Source organism: Oryctolagus cuniculus, chromosome 14, assembly GCF_964237555.1.
Source record: "Oryctolagus cuniculus chromosome 14, mOryCun1.1, whole genome shotgun sequence".
In the NCBI taxonomy this organism is placed as follows: domain Eukaryota; kingdom Metazoa; phylum Chordata; class Mammalia; order Lagomorpha; family Leporidae; genus Oryctolagus; species Oryctolagus cuniculus.
The window spans coordinates 4,066,934-4,082,928 of NC_091445.1; the positions used below are offsets into that span (position 1 = coordinate 4,066,934).

The 15,995-nt window shown below is 52.4% G+C and overlaps 1 protein-coding gene and 1 long non-coding RNA gene across 2 annotated transcripts in view; one reads left to right on the forward strand and one right to left on the reverse strand.

The window, feature by feature from the left end:
* The window catches only part of FAM151B (family with sequence similarity 151 member B), a 38,024-nt gene extending 26,223 nt beyond the window's left edge, over nt 1-11,801 (forward strand). The window contains exon 6 of the mRNA XM_002713903.5: nt 10,239-11,801. Within this exon, the coding sequence (XP_002713949.3) occupies nt 10,239-10,392 (154 nt within the window). The 3' untranslated portion in view covers nt 10,393-11,801. The remainder of the gene's footprint in view (nt 1-10,238) is intronic.
* LOC138845124 (uncharacterized) lies at nt 11,509-12,034 on the reverse strand. Its single transcript, XR_011381852.1, has 3 exons — nt 11,906-12,034; nt 11,697-11,801; nt 11,509-11,591 (listed from the first exon to the last, which is right to left on the reverse strand). It is a non-coding gene; the product is annotated as an uncharacterized lncRNA (long non-coding RNA).
* Nucleotides 12,035-15,995: the final 3,961 nt, after the last annotated feature.

Consider the following 15,995-nt stretch of genomic DNA (forward strand, 5'->3'; position numbering starts at 1 on the left):
CCCTTTATGAGCTAAATGTTTTAATCATATCATTTTTAGTCATGTATTGTCACAACCTTTACTTCTGTGTGTATATAAATGTAATTACTTCCCTGTGTGAAAATCCTTTCATCTAGTTGTACGTAGAAATAGAATTGCCTGGAGCCTGGAGGTCTCTGTGGAGTGTGTGTGTGTGTATTTGAGAGGCAGAGAGACAAAGAGTTCCCAGCCACTGGTTCACTCCCTAAATGCCCAGGATGGCTGGGACTGGGCTGAGGCCGTTACCAGAAGCCAGGAATGTAACCCAGGTCTCCCACAGGGGTGGCAGCAACTCGGTTACTTCTGATGCCTGCAAGGCTCTGCATTAGCAAGAAGCTGGAGTCAGGAGCCAGAACTGGAAGTGGAAAATGAGTGTCCCAGCCACTAGGCTCAACAGCTCCCTCTGTTGGGCTGTTAAATACAGATACTTCTCGAGAACCTTCTCGTTCAGTCCATCTTTTAAATGCATACTTGAAGGAGCTAGAAGAGAATGTGTGGCGAAAGAACACTCATAATTACCATTAGTGGAAAAACCTTAGAATTCATTTCATTGTGATATTATTGATGTACAAAGACAGACGTTTGTGTTTTAATACCATACCTATTTTAAATTAGCATTAGAATGTATTTTTTTAAAGATTACCCATTTATTTATTTGAGAGGTAGAGTTACAGAGTGAGAGGGAGAGACAGAGAGTAAAGTCTTCCTTCCGTTGGTTCTCTCCCCAAATGGCTGCAACAGCTGGAGCTGCGCCGATCCAAAGCCAGGAGCCAGGAACTTCCTCCTGGTCTCCCTTGCAGGTGCAGATGCCCAAGTACTTGTACCATCCTCCACTGTCTTCCCTGGCCACAGCAGAAAGCTGGATGAGAGGAGCAGCCGGGACTAGAACCAGTGCCCATATGGGATGCCAGCGCCAGAGGCAGAATTAACCTACTGCGCCATGGCGCCAGCCCCTAGAATGTATTTTTTAAAAGATTTTATTTATTTGTTTTGAAAGGCAGAGTTAGAAGGAGAGACAGGGAGAGAGATCTTCTATCCACTGGTTCACTCCCCAAATGGCTGTAGCAACTGGTCTGGGCCAGGCTAAAGCCAGGAACTTCTTCCAGGTCTCCCACATTGGGTGCAGGAGCCCAAGCACTTGGGCCATCCTCCACTGCTTTCCCAGGTGCATTATCGGGGAGCTGGGTCAGAAGTGGAGCAGCCAAGACTTGAACTGACACCCATATGGGATGCCAATGCTGCAGGCTGTGGCTTTAACCCATAGCACCACAGTGTTGGCCCCAAGAATGCATTTTATTTAACTTCATAATAGCAAAGGTTTGAGATTAAGTATATTTTTGTGAAATTCAGTTTATGGATGGATATGTTTTTCATAGTAGCTAAAATAAAAGCCCAGTACAAAACTAACACATCTATTTATTTTAAAATATTTTTAAAAAATTTATTTGGGAGGCAGAGAAAGAGACAGATGAACAAAAAAAGGGCGCTCCAATCTGCTGGTTCACTCCCCAGATGTCTGCAGCAGCCTCGATGCCAAAGCCGAGGGTAGCAGGGGCCCAGTCACCTGAGCCATCGCCTGCTGCCTTCTCGTGTGAGCCAGGAATCACACCCAAGCACCCAGGATGCGAGGTGGGGGTCCTAACCCCTGGGCCAAACACCGTCCTGTCCGCTTTGGTTCTTTTAAAGATCTCTTCATTCATTCATTTATAAGGCTGGGTGGATCAACAGAGAGAATTCTTGATCTACTGGCTCACTCCCCAAATGGCCACAACAGCCAGAGCTGAGCCAGGAATTCCATCCTGCTCCCCACAGGAGGGACAGGGGCCCAAGCACTTGGGCTTCTTCCCTGGCCTTCCCAGGGGGTTGGAAAGTAGGGCTGCTGGGACTGGACCTGGCAGTCCAATACGGGTTTACTGCACTGTGCCACAGCACCAGCCCCGCCCACTTACTGTTTGAACGTACCTGCTTCCTTGGTCATTTTACTGGCTTACAGAAGTGTATCCTATGACATTTCTTTTTTTTTTTTTTTTTTTTTTGACAGGCAGAGTGGATACTGAGAGAGAGAGAGAGAGAGAAAGGTCTTCCTTTTGCCGTTGGTTCACCCCCCAGTGGCCGCCGTGGCTGGCGTGCTGCAGCCGGCGCACCACGCTGATCCGATGGCAGGAGCCAGGTGCTTCCTCCTGGTCTCCCATGCGGGTGCAGGGCCCAAGCACTTGGGCCATCCTCCACTGCACTCCCTGGCCACAGCAGAGAGCTGGCCTGGAAGAGGGGCAACCGGGACAGAATCCGGCGCCCCGACCGGGACTAGAACCCGGGGTGCTGGCGCCGCAAGGCGGAGGATTAGCCTAGTGAGCCGCGGCGCCGGCACAGTCATTACATCTTGAACTGGTTATTTTATATACATGAAATATCATGTGATAATTTATATACATATAGATTAAGATTGATTTATTCAGGTTGATATTGCACCCAAATGTTTACGCTAAATTCTTTTATTTTTTAATGGTCTTTCAGTTGGTTTTCTAAGCAAAAATATTATATTCTCTTCAAGCACTGTTCATTTTGTCTCTTCCTTGTCGACTCTTGCACATACATCTCCAGTTGCTTTCTCTTTTCCGGCTGTGTTGGTTAGCACCTCAGAACAGCAGTGAGTCTCAGCGAGCCGAGGTTGACTTCTCCGGTAGACAGGTCTCTGAGGACACTGTGCTCATCACACTGTGTGTGTGTATGTTTGTCACATAGGGGTTCCGATTTCTGATTAAAAGTCACCTCTTGGGTTTATTTATTTTTCTGGTTTCTGACTCAATTTCTGTCTTTTGTATTTTCTGCTGTAATTTCCGATATTTCTGTGTGTGTTGGGTGCTTTTTTTCCCCCGTATTTCCACATGTGTATTTGGTAATACGTTTATGTTTATTCATTGTATTGATTAATATAAGACTTTAGTCCTGTCCCTGCCACTGCTTTAGCTGTATCCCATTGTTCTTATATAGGTTTTTCTTTTTTTTAGATTTGTTTATTTATTTGAATGGCAGATTTACAGAGAGGCAGAGAGACAGAAAGAGAGAGAAGTCTTCCATCTGCTAGTTTATTTCTCAAATGGCCGCAGTGGCTGGAGCTGGGCTGATCCAAAGCCAGGAGCCAGGAGCTTCTTCCCAGTCTCCCCTGTGAGTGCAGGTGCCCAAGGACTTGGGCCATCTTCTGCTGCTTTCCCAGGCCATAGCAGAGAGCTGGATGGGAAGTGGAGCAGGTGAGACTTGAACCGGCGCCCATATGGGATGCCGGCACTGAAGGTGACAGCTTCACTCACTAGGACACAGAGATGGCACCCTTTTGTAGGTTTTCATCGTTGTTCATTTTTAGAGATTCTGCAGTTTGACTTTTTCTCTTTAAAAGTTAAATCATGTTAGGCATGTAAGTGGTAGACATATTTATTTTGACTTTGTTAATGAATTCTAACTGTATTAATTGGAATCAGATAATGTCTACTTTGTAAAGTTTACTAAGCTTTTATTAATGGCTAAATAAGTGGATAATTGTATGAGTTTAAGAATTGTATTACAGTGCTATTTGGCTGTAAGAGCAGAAATCTAAACTGGCAGTAGCTTCAGTGAGATTGTCTCTCTCTCATACCTTGCAAAGCTTTCAAGAGTGCAGGGCCTGTGCGGTGTCTGGGCCGGGCCCCTCCATCCTGCTGGCCGGCTGTTCCTAGGAGGTCGGCCTGGCTTCTGTGCTAGGTTGACTCTGGCCGGCAAGAGAGAGGAGTTGAGGCCACACTCTCCTTTCCCTCATGCCTGCCTCTGTCCCCCCCAAGTCTGGTGAGCTGTGATTAGCAAGGAAAAGCCATCTATACATGAGGCGAACAGTGTGATGTTTTGAGACACATTGTGAAATTATTACTTTAAATTTTTTTTTATTTGAGAGAGAGAGAGAGGGAGAGAAAGAATCTCCCATCCACTGGTTCATTCCACTAAACTTGATCCAGGTTTCCTACATGGGTGGCAGAATCCAGCTCCTATAGCGTCACCCATTGCATCGCAGAGTGCACATTAGGAAGAAGCTGGAACTGGGAGTGGGGCTGGGACTCAAAAGTGGGTGCTCATGTGCCAAGCACTGCTGTGACTGCCACGAACGCTGCCCCATTAGGTGTTCGGTTACGTTCGGTCTCCAGGGCGGACCCCTGCCACACAGGGAGCTTCCTCCGTGGACAAGTGCCTCCCAGGGTACCCAGTCCCGCAGCCCCTCAGAACCACACGCTGCCCTCTGCTTTCGTGAGCCTGACGTGGAAGGGAGAGCACGCGACGTGTCTCTCTGTGTCCTCCTCCCTGGGGTGACTCCTCCCCGTGTCCTCCTCCCTGGGTGACTCCTCTCTGTGTCCTCCCTGGGGTGAGTCCTCTCTGTGTCCTCCTCCCTGGGTGACTCCTCCCTATGTCCTCCTCCCTGGGTGAGTCCTCTCTGTGTCCTCCTCCCTGGGTGACTCCTCTCTGTGTCCTCCTCCCTGGGGTGACTCCTCTCTGTGTCCTCCTCCCTGGATGACTCCTCTCTGTGTCCTCCTCCCTGGGTGACTCCTCTCTGTGTCCTCCTCCCTGGGTGACTCCTCCCTGTGTCCTCCTCCCTGGGGTGACTCCTCTCTGTGTCCTCCTCCCTGGGTGACTCCTCTCTGTGTCCTCCTCCCTGGGTGACTCCTCCCTGTGTCCTCCTCCCTGGGTGAGTCCTCCCTGTGTCCTCCTCCCTGGGTGACTCCTCTCTGTGTCCTCCTCCCTGGGTGCCTCCTCTCTGTGTCCTCCTCCCTGGGTGACTCCTCTCTGTGTCCTCCTCCCTGGGTGAGTCCTCTCTGTGTCCTCCTCCCTGGGTGAGTCCTCTCTGTGTCCTCCTCCCTGGGTGCCTCCTCTCTGTGTCCTCCTCCCTGGGGTGACTCCTCCCTGTGTCCTCCCTGGGTGACTCCTGTCTGTGTCCTCCTCCCTGGGTGACTCCGCTCTGTGTCCTCCTCCCTGTGTGACTCCTCCCTGGGTGAGTCCTCTCTGTGTCCTCCTCCCTGGGTGACTCCTCCCTGTGTCCTCCTCCCTGGGTGACTCCTCTCTGTGTCCTCCTCCCTGGGTGAGTCCTCCCTGTGTCCTCCTCCCTGGGTGAGTCCTCTCTGTTTCCTCCTCCCTGGGTGACTCCGCTCTGTGTCCTCCTCCCTGTGTGACTCCTCCCTGGGTGAGTCCTCTCTGTGTCCTCCTCCCTGGGTGACTCCTCTCTGTGTCCTCCTCCCTGGGGTGACTCCTCCCTGTGTCCTCCTCCCTGGGTGACTCCTCCCTGTGTCCTCCTCCCTGGGGTGACTCCTCCCTGTGTCCTCCTCCCTGGGTGAGTCCTCTCTGTGTCCTCCTCCCTGGGTGACTCCTCCCTGTGTCCTCCTCCCTGGGGTGACTCCTCTCTGTGTCCTCCTCCCTGGGTGACTCCTCCCTGTGTCCTCCTCCCTGGGTGACTCCTCTCTGTGTCCTCCTCCCTGGGTGACTCCTGTCTGTGTCCTCCTCCCTGGGTGACTCCGCTCTGTGTCCTCCTCCCTGTGTGACTCCTCCCTGGGTGAGTCCTCTCTGTGTCCTCCTCCCTGGGTGACTCCTCCCTGTGTCCTCCTCCCTGGGTGACTCCTCTCTGTGTCCTCCTCCCTGGGTGACTCCTCCCTGTGTCCTCCTCCCTGGGTGAGTCCTCTCTGTGTCCTCCTCCCTGGGTGACTCCTCTCTGTGTCCTCCTCCCTGGGGTGACTCCTCCCTGTGTCCTCCTCCCTGGGTGACTCCTCCCTGTGTCCTCCTCCCTGGGGTGACTCCTCCCTGTGTCCTCCTCCCTGGGTGAGTCCTCTCTGTGTCCTCCTCCCTGGGTGACTCCTCCCTGTGTCCTCCTCCCTGGGTGACTCCTCTCTGTGTCCTCCTCCCTGGGTGACTCCTGTCTGTGTCCTCCTCCCTGGGTGACTCCTCTCTGTGTCCTCCTCCCTGGGTGACTCCTCCCTGTGTCCTCCTCCCTGGGTGCCTCCTCTCTGTGTCCTCCTCCCTGGGTGACTCCGCTCTGTGTCCTCCTCCCTGGGTGACTCCTCCCTGGGTGAGTCCTCTCTGTGTCCTCCTCCCTGGGTGACTCCTCTCTGTGTCCTCCTCCCTGGGGTGACTCCTCCCTGTGTCCTCCTCCCTGGGTGACTCCTCTCTGTGTCCTCCTCCCTGGGTGACTCCTCCCTGTGTCCTCCTCCCTGGGTGAGTCCTCTCTGTGTCCTCCTCCCTGGGTGAGTCCTCCCTGTGTCCTCCTCCCTGGGTGACTCCTCTCTGTGTCCTCCTCCCTGGGTGAGTCCTCTCTGTGTCCTCCTCCCTGGGTGAGTCCTCCCTGTGTCCTCCTCCCTGGGTGACTCCTCTCTGTGTCCTCCTCCCTGGGTGACTCCTCTCTGTGTACTCCTCCCTGGGTGACTCCTCCCTGTGTCCTCCTCCCTGGGTGAGTCCTCTCTGTGTCCTCCTCCCTGGGTGACTCCTCCCTGTGTCCTCCTCCCTGGGTGAGTCCTCTCTGTGTCCTCCCTGGGGTGAGTCCTCTCTGTGTCCTCCTCCCTGGGTGAGTCCTCCCTGTGTCCTCCTCCCTGGGTGACTCCTCCCTGGGTGAGTCCTCTCTGTGTCCTCCTCCCTGGGTGACTCCTCCCTGTGTCCTCCTCCCTGGGGTGACTCCTCTCTGTGTCCTCCTCCCTGGGGTGAGTCCTCTCTGTGTCCTCCTCCCTGGGTGACTCCTCCCTGTGTCCTCCTCCCTGGGTGAGTCCTCTCTGTGTCCTCCTCCCTGGGGTGAGTCCTCTCTGTGTCCTCCTCCCTGGGTGAGTCCTCCCTGTGTCCTCCTCCCTGGGTGACTCCTCTCTGTGTCCTCCTCCCTGGGTGACTCCTCTCTGTGTCCTCCTCCCTGGGTGACTCCTCTCTGTGTCCTCCTCCCTGGGTGACTCCTGTCTGTGTCCTCCTCCCTGGGTGAGTCCTCCCTGTGTCCTCCTCCCTGGGTGAGTCCTCCCTGTGTCCTCCTCCCTGGGTGAGTCCTCCCTGTGTCCTCCTCCCTGGGTGACTCCTCCCTGTGTCCTCCTCCCTGGGTGACTCCTCTCTGTGTCCTCCTCCCTGGGTGAGTCCTCTCTGTGTCCTCCTCCCTGGGGTGACTCCTCTCTGTGTCCTCCTCCCTGGGGTGACTCCTCCCTGTGTCCTCCTCCCTGGGTGACTCCTCCCTGTGTCCTCCTCCCTGGGTGACTCCTCCCTGTGTCCTCCTCCCTGGGTGACTCCTCCCTGTGTCCTCCTCCCTGGGTGAGTCCTCCCTGTGTCCTCCTCCCTGGGTGACTCCTCCCTGTGTCCTCCTCCCTGGGTGACTCCTCTCTGTGTCCTCCTCCCTGGGTGACTCCTCTCTGTGTCCTCCTCCCTGGGGTGACTCCTCCCTGTGTCCTCCTCCCTGGGTGAGTCCTCCCTGTGTCCTCCTCCCTGGGTGACTCCTCCCTGTGTCCTCCTCCCTGGGTGACTCCTCTCTGTGTCCTCCTCCCTGGGTGACTCCTCCCTGTGTCCTCCTCCCTGGGTGAGTCCTCTCTGTGTCCTCCTCCCTGGGTGACTCCTCCCTGTGTCCTCCTCCCTGGGGTGACTCCTCTCTGTGTCCTCCTCCCTGGGTGACTCCTCCCTGTGTCCTCCTCCCTGGGTGAGTCCTCCCTGTGTCCTCCTCCCTGTGTGACTCCTCCCTGTGTCCTCCTCCCTGGGGTGACTCCTCCCTGTGTCCTCCTCCCTGGGTGACTCCTCCCTGTGTCCTCCTCCCTGGGGTGACATCCTCACTGTGTTCTCCTCCCTGGATGAGTCCTCTCTGTGTCCTCCTCCCTGGGTGACTCCTCCCTGTGTCCTCCTCCCTGGGTGACTCCTCTCTGTGTCCTCCCTGGGGTGACTCCTCCCTGTGTCCTCCTCCCTGGGTGACTCCTCTCTGTGTCCTCCTCCCTGGGTGACTCCTCCCTGTGTCCTCCTCCCTGGGTGACTCCTCCCTGTGTCCTCCCTGGGTGACTCCTCCCTGTGTCCTCCTCCCTGGGTGACTCCTCTCTGTGTCCTCCTCCCTGGGGTGACTCCTCCCTGTGTCCTCCTCCCTGGGTGAGTCCTCTCTGTGTCCTCCTCCCTGGGTGCCTCCTCTCTGTGTCCTCCTCCCTGGGGTGAGTCCTCCCTGTGTCCTCCTCCCTGGGGTGGATCCTCCCTGTGCTCTCCTCCCTGGGGTGGATCCTCTTGTTCACCGTGTTCTTCAGCTGGCAGGCTTCGTGCTGTCTCATGTGTTCTCTGTGCTCATCAGTTCATGAGGAGGCAGAGCAGGAAGCTGAGCTGCAGGCCAGGCACTCTGCGCGATGCCTCCCCAGGATGCTGCACAAGGGCCGCCCCACGCCGTCCGCCTCGCTGTTGGGCTGGGAGGAGGACTCGGGGTGGGGAGGAGCTGAGGGCTGGGGCAGTGACACCCAGGGCGTGTGGTGCTGGCTGTGCTGTGCCTTTGCTTGGGTTACAGTGGACTTTACCATATTGTGTTAAAACCTGCACTCATTTTATGTCCCTTTTTTTGCGTGGTTTAAAAAATGGTTAAAAATTTAAAAATTAAAAAATGGTTTAAAAAATGAAACCTATAGATTGATATGAATGAATATTTAAGTTACTGTTATGCAATTTTGGTTTTCCTATTTCAGTTTTTATTTTAAAGTTGTATTTATTTATTTATTTGAAAGTCAGAGTTACACAGAGAGAAGGAAAGACAGAGAGAGAGAGAGAGAGAGAGAGAGGTCTTCCATCTGCTGGTTCACTCCCCAGTTGGCCGCAATGACCAGAGCTGTGCTGATCCGAAGCCAGGAGCCAGGAGCTTCTTCCGGGTCTCGCACGTGGGTGCAGGGGCCCAAGGGCTTAGGCCATCTTCTACTGCCATCCCAGGCCATAGCATAGAGCTGGATCAGAAGTGGAGCAGCCGGGACCAGAACCAGCGCCCACATGGTACTGCAGGCAGCAGCTTTTCCCGCTACACCACAGCAGCCCCCCACCCCATTTCAATTTAAATACAATGGAAGGGATACTGAAAGAGGCAGAATAACACAGGAAACTTTCTTAACCCCAGTGCTCCACCTGTCGCCATGCGCCCAGATAAAGTCATAAGAAGTACATTTTACCCCATGGGAGACCAGGAGAAGCACCTGGCTCCTGCCATCGGATCAGCGCGGTGCACCGGCCACAGCACGCTGGCCGCGGCGGCCATTGGAGGGTGAACCAACGGCAAAGGAAGACCTTTCTCTCTGTCTCTCTCACTGTCCACTCTGCCTGTAAAAAAAAAAAAAAAAGTGCATTTTAACTGAGAGTGCGTGTTTCAGAACTCGTGTTCACTTTCTCTTTTCTGCATTCTCAGCTGTTGTTTGAAATTCTCTTTGGTTTGTCGAGTCTACAGTGTCACTGATGTGGGAGGAAACCCAGAGTTGCGGCCTCTGGTCTCCAGGGTGGGGTCACCACGCACAGAGCGAGATGCGTCAGTAACGTCAGTAACCGGGAGGGCGCTTGCTCATCGCGGCTCCAGAAGTGCTCTGCGGAGCCCCCTGGAGTCTGACAAGTGCACGTGAAAGAGCGACAGCCCGTGCTCCCCAGCTCTGATGCCACAGTCATAGTGTCCCCAGAAGCAAGGGCAGTTCCAGTTTAGAGCACTAACATTCCGAACGTATTCTCACAGCCATCAAAGTGTGCATGCAGTCTTTTTTCACTCTAGAAGTGGATCTGAGTTTGTTTGGTTTGTATCTTTTACAGAAAGCCCAACAGGGCTGGCGGGGCCGCTGTGAGTGACTGTGGGCGGGATGTCGGTGGCATTCTCCAGCCCTCACTGCCCTCCCGTGTGCTCCCCACTCTGCCCGGCTGCACAGCAGACCCGGAGCATGGCTGTGACTTTTGTCTGGAGGGAGAGACTTCGTGATCCAGCAGCGCGTGCTCTTCATTTTCTTCCCCAGCATCTGAGCCGTTCCCGCGCTCAGTCTGGGTCCCTAAAGTCCTGTAGCACCCCTGTAATCCTGACAGCAGTTCCGTAGTTCCCTGGTCTCACCCCTGTGACGCTGATGAAGGAGTGAATGGGGAGTACAGGTACACCACTGCTGACGATTTTGTTCACCTGTGTGATCGAGCTACCACACAGGGGTCGTCTTGGGCTGGAATTGCTCATCTTCGTTTTACTGTGACTTTTAACGTTACAATTCCTCTGTATTTGGATACAGGTACAGCCTGACTGTTTGGACTGGAAAAGATGATAACTATTCCGTTGAAGATCTACTTTATATTAGAGACTGTTTTGATAAAAGCAAAGTTTTCTATGACCTGTTGGAACCACAAAACCATGAGTTCAAACAAGCCATTGGAATTGAAAGTTGATGCCTGAGACGAAGATTGTCCTAAATTGTTTCCTGTAGTTTGATTTCATAATCCTGTTTGGGGCTGAATTAATGATACTGAATTAATGATACTGATACTTCATCCAGTGAAGAACCGCTCCCTGTGCCAGGTGTGTGCCCTGCACGCACGGAAGAAGCTTTGTTATGCTGCCGTGCACAACACGTTTGGAAAGAGCTCTCTGCCTTGTCCGACCATAATTTAGGAACATGATACTTCGGGCCTCTTTGTAAAAAGCAGTTTTGCCGTACTGAAGATGATTGTGAGAGTTCACGCATGTCATAATGGGAATACATTATTTTTATTGACATTTTCATTACAGAGATTCTGATAAATATGGCACCCTTTTTCTTGGAAAACTGGTCATTTGAGGATAGCAAAAAAAGAGACATAAAAATATTTTTAACTTTGACAGTGAGCAGCTTTCTCATGCCAAGATCAGACCCACTTCCTGGAGCCATGAATTACGTTAGAAGAATCTAGAATCCCTCTGTTGTTGGAGAGCACACCGGCAGGCAGCTGAGCCCGTCTCGTGTCTGTGTCGCTGGTTAGCTCTTACTGTAGTGAGCAGATGCCAGGAAGGGCACACTGACCTGGCACGCGGCATCGCCGTTCCGGTCTCTCAGCTGCCACTCACGCCAGCCCCTGTGGTCCTGTGGGCTGAGGCACGGCTGCTCCGTGACGTCGCTCTGCACAGCACCCGCACAGAGCTTTCCCGAACGTCTCCCTTTATGCAGAATCGTCTGTGAGCCCCTCAGGTGTGACCCCAGGGCCCCAGACCAGCCCCGCCCCTCCTCTCCCAGGCTTGTCGCCAGAGCTCTCTAGCTCGTGCTCTCACACTTCACTGTCATTACCTGAGCTGTTTGCCAGCCGTGTCGCACGTGCTGCGTCTCAGCGGATTGTGAGTTCCACTGTGGCCGTGCAGACTGAAGAATCCTGCACAGCGCTCGGCGACATCCTGAGCAGGGCGTTCAGAACGAGTGTCGCGGCTTTTGTTTGGTGAAATGTAGAGACCGGTGTGGTGGCACTGCCTGGGACACCTGCATCCCAGGACATCGTTCTGGGTGGAGTCCACCTCTGCTGCGATCCAGCTTCCTGCTGATAGACCCCGGAGGCAGCAGGTGATGGCCTGAGGACTAGGGCCCCGCCACCCATGTGGGAGACCTGGGATGGAGTCCCACCTCTGCTGCGATCCAGCTTCCTGCTGATAGACCCCGGAGGCAGCAGGTAATGGCCCGAGGACTAGGGCCCCTCCACCCATGTGGGAAACCTGGGTGGAGTCCCACCTCTGCTGCAATCCAGCTTCCTGACTAGGGCCCATGTGGGAGACCTGGGATGGAGTCCCACCTCTGCTCTGATCCAGCTTCCTGACTAGGGCCCATGTGGGAGACCTGGGTGGAGTCCACCTCTGCTGCGATCCAGCTTCCTGCTGATAGACCCCGGAGGCAGCAGGTAATGGCCTGAGGACTAGGGCCCCGCCACCCATGTGGGAGACCTGGGATGGAGTCCCACCTCTGCTCTGATCCAGCTTCCTGACTAGGGCCCATGTGGGAGACCTGGGTGGAGTTCTCGGCTCCTGTCTTCACTTAACCCCAGCCCCGGATGTTGCAGGCGTTTGAGGAGTGAACCAGCCGTTGAAAGATCTCTCTTTCTCTCTGCTTTTCAAATAAAATGAATCCCTTTTTAAAAATTTTAAGTGTGGGGTTGGTGTTGTGGTGTAGTGGGTAAAGCTGTTGCCTGTGCTGCCAGCATTTCATATGGATGCTGGTTCATGTCCTGGCTGCTCCACTTCCAATCCAGCTCCCTGCTGATGGCCTGGGAAAAGTAGCACAGGATGGCCTAAGTGCTTGGGCCCCTGACACCCATGTGGGAGACCCTGGTGAAGCCCCTGGCTGCTGGCTTCATCCTGGCCCAGCTCTGGCTGTTGTGGCTATCTGGGCAGTGAGCCAGTGCTGGAAGATTGTCCCTGTCCCTCCCTCTTTCTCTGTGACTCTGCCATTCAAATAAATCTATAAATCTTTTTAAAAAGATTTTTAAGTGTAACTTACCAGTGAGTGTCATAAGATATATAATTTGCCCTTTTTTATCAAGCATTTTTCTCTCACAGATTAATTCCGTATAGTGAAAAAGCTTTGATGTTGAATTCAGACTTGCCTTATAGCCCCATATCTATCTGTCTATTTATCTATCTACCTTTCTCTCCCTGTCTCTCTCTCTCTCTCCATAGGCTTTGGGAAATCTATAATGCCATTAGCCCATGGCTTGCTCTGCAGTGAATTGGTGGAAAAAATAAGAATTATCTTGTAGCGCTGTAAGCATTGGGTTTCACATGGAAGAGACGTCTAGCTCAGTGCTCACGACACAGCCAGTGCTCACGACACAGCCAGTGCTCACGACACAGCCAGTGCTCCCAGGTGGCTCCTCTTCTGTCAAACTGGTAGTGTGAGCACCAAGAGATACATTGCGAAGCACTGTGGAGGTAGAAATCCCGGAAGTAATCCCATTATTTCCTCTGGGTTGCAGCCCTAGGTCAGTGCAGTGCTGTTTGTCAAAGAAAGCCTAACTTTTTTTTTTTTTTTTTTTTTGACAGGCAGAGTGGATAGTGAGAGAGACAGGGAGAAAGGTCTTCCTTTTGCCGTGGTTCACCCTCCAATGGCCGCTGTGGCCAGCGTACCGCGCTGATCTGAAGCCAGGAGCCAGGTGCTTCTCCTGGTCTCCCATGGGGTGCAGGGCCCAAGCACTTGGGCCATCCTCCACTGCACTCCCGGGCCACATCAGAGAGCTGGCCTGGAAGAGGAGCAACCGGGACAGAATCCGGCACCCCGACTGGGACTAGAACCCGGTGTGCCGGCACCACAAGGCAGAGGATTAGCCTATTGAGCTGCGGCGCCGGCCAGAAAGCCTAACATTTCATTCTCTATGCATGTTTGCCAAAGGCAAGAGTTCAATTTCATTGTAAAATTTTAACAACTACAATAAAGAACAATTTGTAATTTTTAGTAAAAATATTTAATTTTCAAATTTTCTACTATTGTGCATTACTTTTGGAGAGATTTGAGTTTCAAATGAATTGCAATTTGATGAAATTTGAAATTCATTTGTTTAGACTATTATTTTTGCCAATTACATTACTCTTAGTAATTTTTTTTTTTTTTTTTTTGACAGGCAGAGTGGACAGTGAGAGAGAGAGACAGAGAGAAAGGTCTTCCTTTGCCGTTGGTTCACCCTCCAATGGCCGCCGTGGCTGGCACGCTGCGGCCGGCGCACCGCGCTGATCCGATGGCAGGAGCCAGGAGCCAGGTGCTTTTTCCTGGTCTCCCATGGGGTGCAGGGCCCAAGCACCTGGGCCATCCTCCACTGCATTCCCTGGCCACAGCAGAGGGCTGGCCTGGAAGAGGGGCAACCGGGACAGAATCCGGTGCCCCGACCGGGACTAGAACCCGGTGTGCCGGCGCCGCTAGGCGGAGGATTAGCCTAGTGAGCCGCGGCGCCGGCCTCTTAGTAATGTTTTTAAAAATACTTGTGCTGTAGTAAAATTCTTAAATATTGAGAAATCTTCAAGGTGGATGCTACTTAGATGTAGACTTAAAGGTGTATTTTAACCTGTTCTCAGAAACAAAAGTACGTAAATGAACTATAAACTGTGTTTTCTTGTAAAATTGTAATGGGTGTCCATATAGGAAAAAGTAGCCTTGATCCCTTCCTGAAACCATACACACATGATTTGAGGTGAATTGTAGACCTGCGTGTGAAAGCTAAAACGAAAACTTTTAAAAAGAATAAAGGAGAATCTTGATGACTTTGGAGTAGGCAAGCATTCTTATAACCCAGAATGCACTAACAGTTAAAAAAAATTGGTGGGGTAGGCATTGTGCTGTAGCAGGTGAAGCCATCCCTTGGGAGGAATACCTGGTTCAAGTCCCAGCTACCCCACACTTCCTTTCCAACTTCCTACTAATGGGCTTGGGAGGCAGTAGATGGGGGCCCAAGTGTTTGGGTTCCTGCCCCCATGTGAGAGACCTAGATGGAGTTCTGGCTGCTGGCCTAACTGTGATGCAGCGAGTCAGCCGGCAGATGGAAGATCCCCCCCCCCCCCCCGGCTTCTGTCACTCTGCCTTTCAAATAAAAAAGTGATAAATAGACTCTAGACTCAAAATTTAAAACATGAAAGACACCATTGAAATATCTGATGAGGTCTTATTAAGAATATGTGAAGAACCATATACTTGTAAGAAAAAGGAAAAAAACCCACAAAAACTAATAAAGATGGGAAATGAATAGATACTTGACAAAAGAAGGTAGTCAAAGGGAAAAAAGATACCGAACAGGTATTAAGTGGCATTGCCCAGTGAAATGCCAGGGCATACCTACCCAGAAAGGCTACTGTTATAAAAGACCAACTATACCTCTTAGGGGGAAAAGCAAACAGTATGACAGTCTGATAAATCTCAGCTCCAAGACCCAGCCATTCTGTCTAAGCATCTCCACAGAGAGGAGAGCTCACATAGTCACATAAAATGACTTGTACATGAACGGTCACAGCAGCTTTATTCTTAATGGCCACAACTGGCATTAAACAGTTCCCATCAACAAGAAAATGGAGAACTAATGGTAGTGCCAGGCAATGAACTTAGTACACAGCACTGAGAGAGCCTGGACCACTAATACAAGAATAGAGATGGAATAGTGAAAGCATATGGGAAAGAAGAGACAAAGGAGTACGTCCTGTGTGGATTCGTTGCGTGAAGCTCAAGAACTAGTGGACGGCCACCATGGGGTGGAGTGGCTGCTGTCTGGGATGGGCCGTGTGGGACCCTTTCGGGGGAGTTTTGTTCTGAGGGTGGCCCTTTGGGCGTGTGTGTGGACAGAATGTACACTGTGCATCTTCAAGTTGTGTGTTAACCTGCAGTGGTATTTTTAAAGGCCTCAGTAGACCAAACTGCCACCAGGTGTCATGGAGACACTGAGGAAGCCCCTCTCCATGAATGTGGAAAGATCTGGAGTGTGTCCGTATCTCACAGTGTAAAGCCGCATGCCGTTCCATATGTGAGGAAGGTTTGTGGAAGTTCACCCGTCACGAGGTGACTAGCTGGCTGTTAGCCGTTTGTCCTCCCCCCAAGGTTCTCTGTCTCGTGTATTGGCGTGGAGACCCCGCAGCACCCAAAGGCTGTTTCACCAGACTGGCCAGGGCATCCCAACCCTAGGAGACGTTCTGCTAAGAGAGCCAGTTCAAGCCTTCAGAGCTTTTACGAAGAGGAGTAGTTTATGGCTCTGTCCGAGTGGTGGAGATGCTGACTGACCAGGTGCCCGCCCGTTTATCTGGTGGGAAATTGCTCAAAAGTAATTCAGAATGGTTTGCTTGTTTGTTGGAGCTTAGATCTTGGCAGGGGATATTTCTTGTAATTTTAAAAATGAAGAACCTTGTGAGTATATAGAAAGTGCTTTTTTGCTTCTGTGAGCCTAACTAGGAGGAGCCTACAGCCAATTTATAATCATAAACTCAAGAATCAAAGAAAAACAGGTGGAGAGTATAAAGCTGAGCCCAGTAGTGCTCAAAGGAGTCTTTGCATAGCAAGTGATGGTGG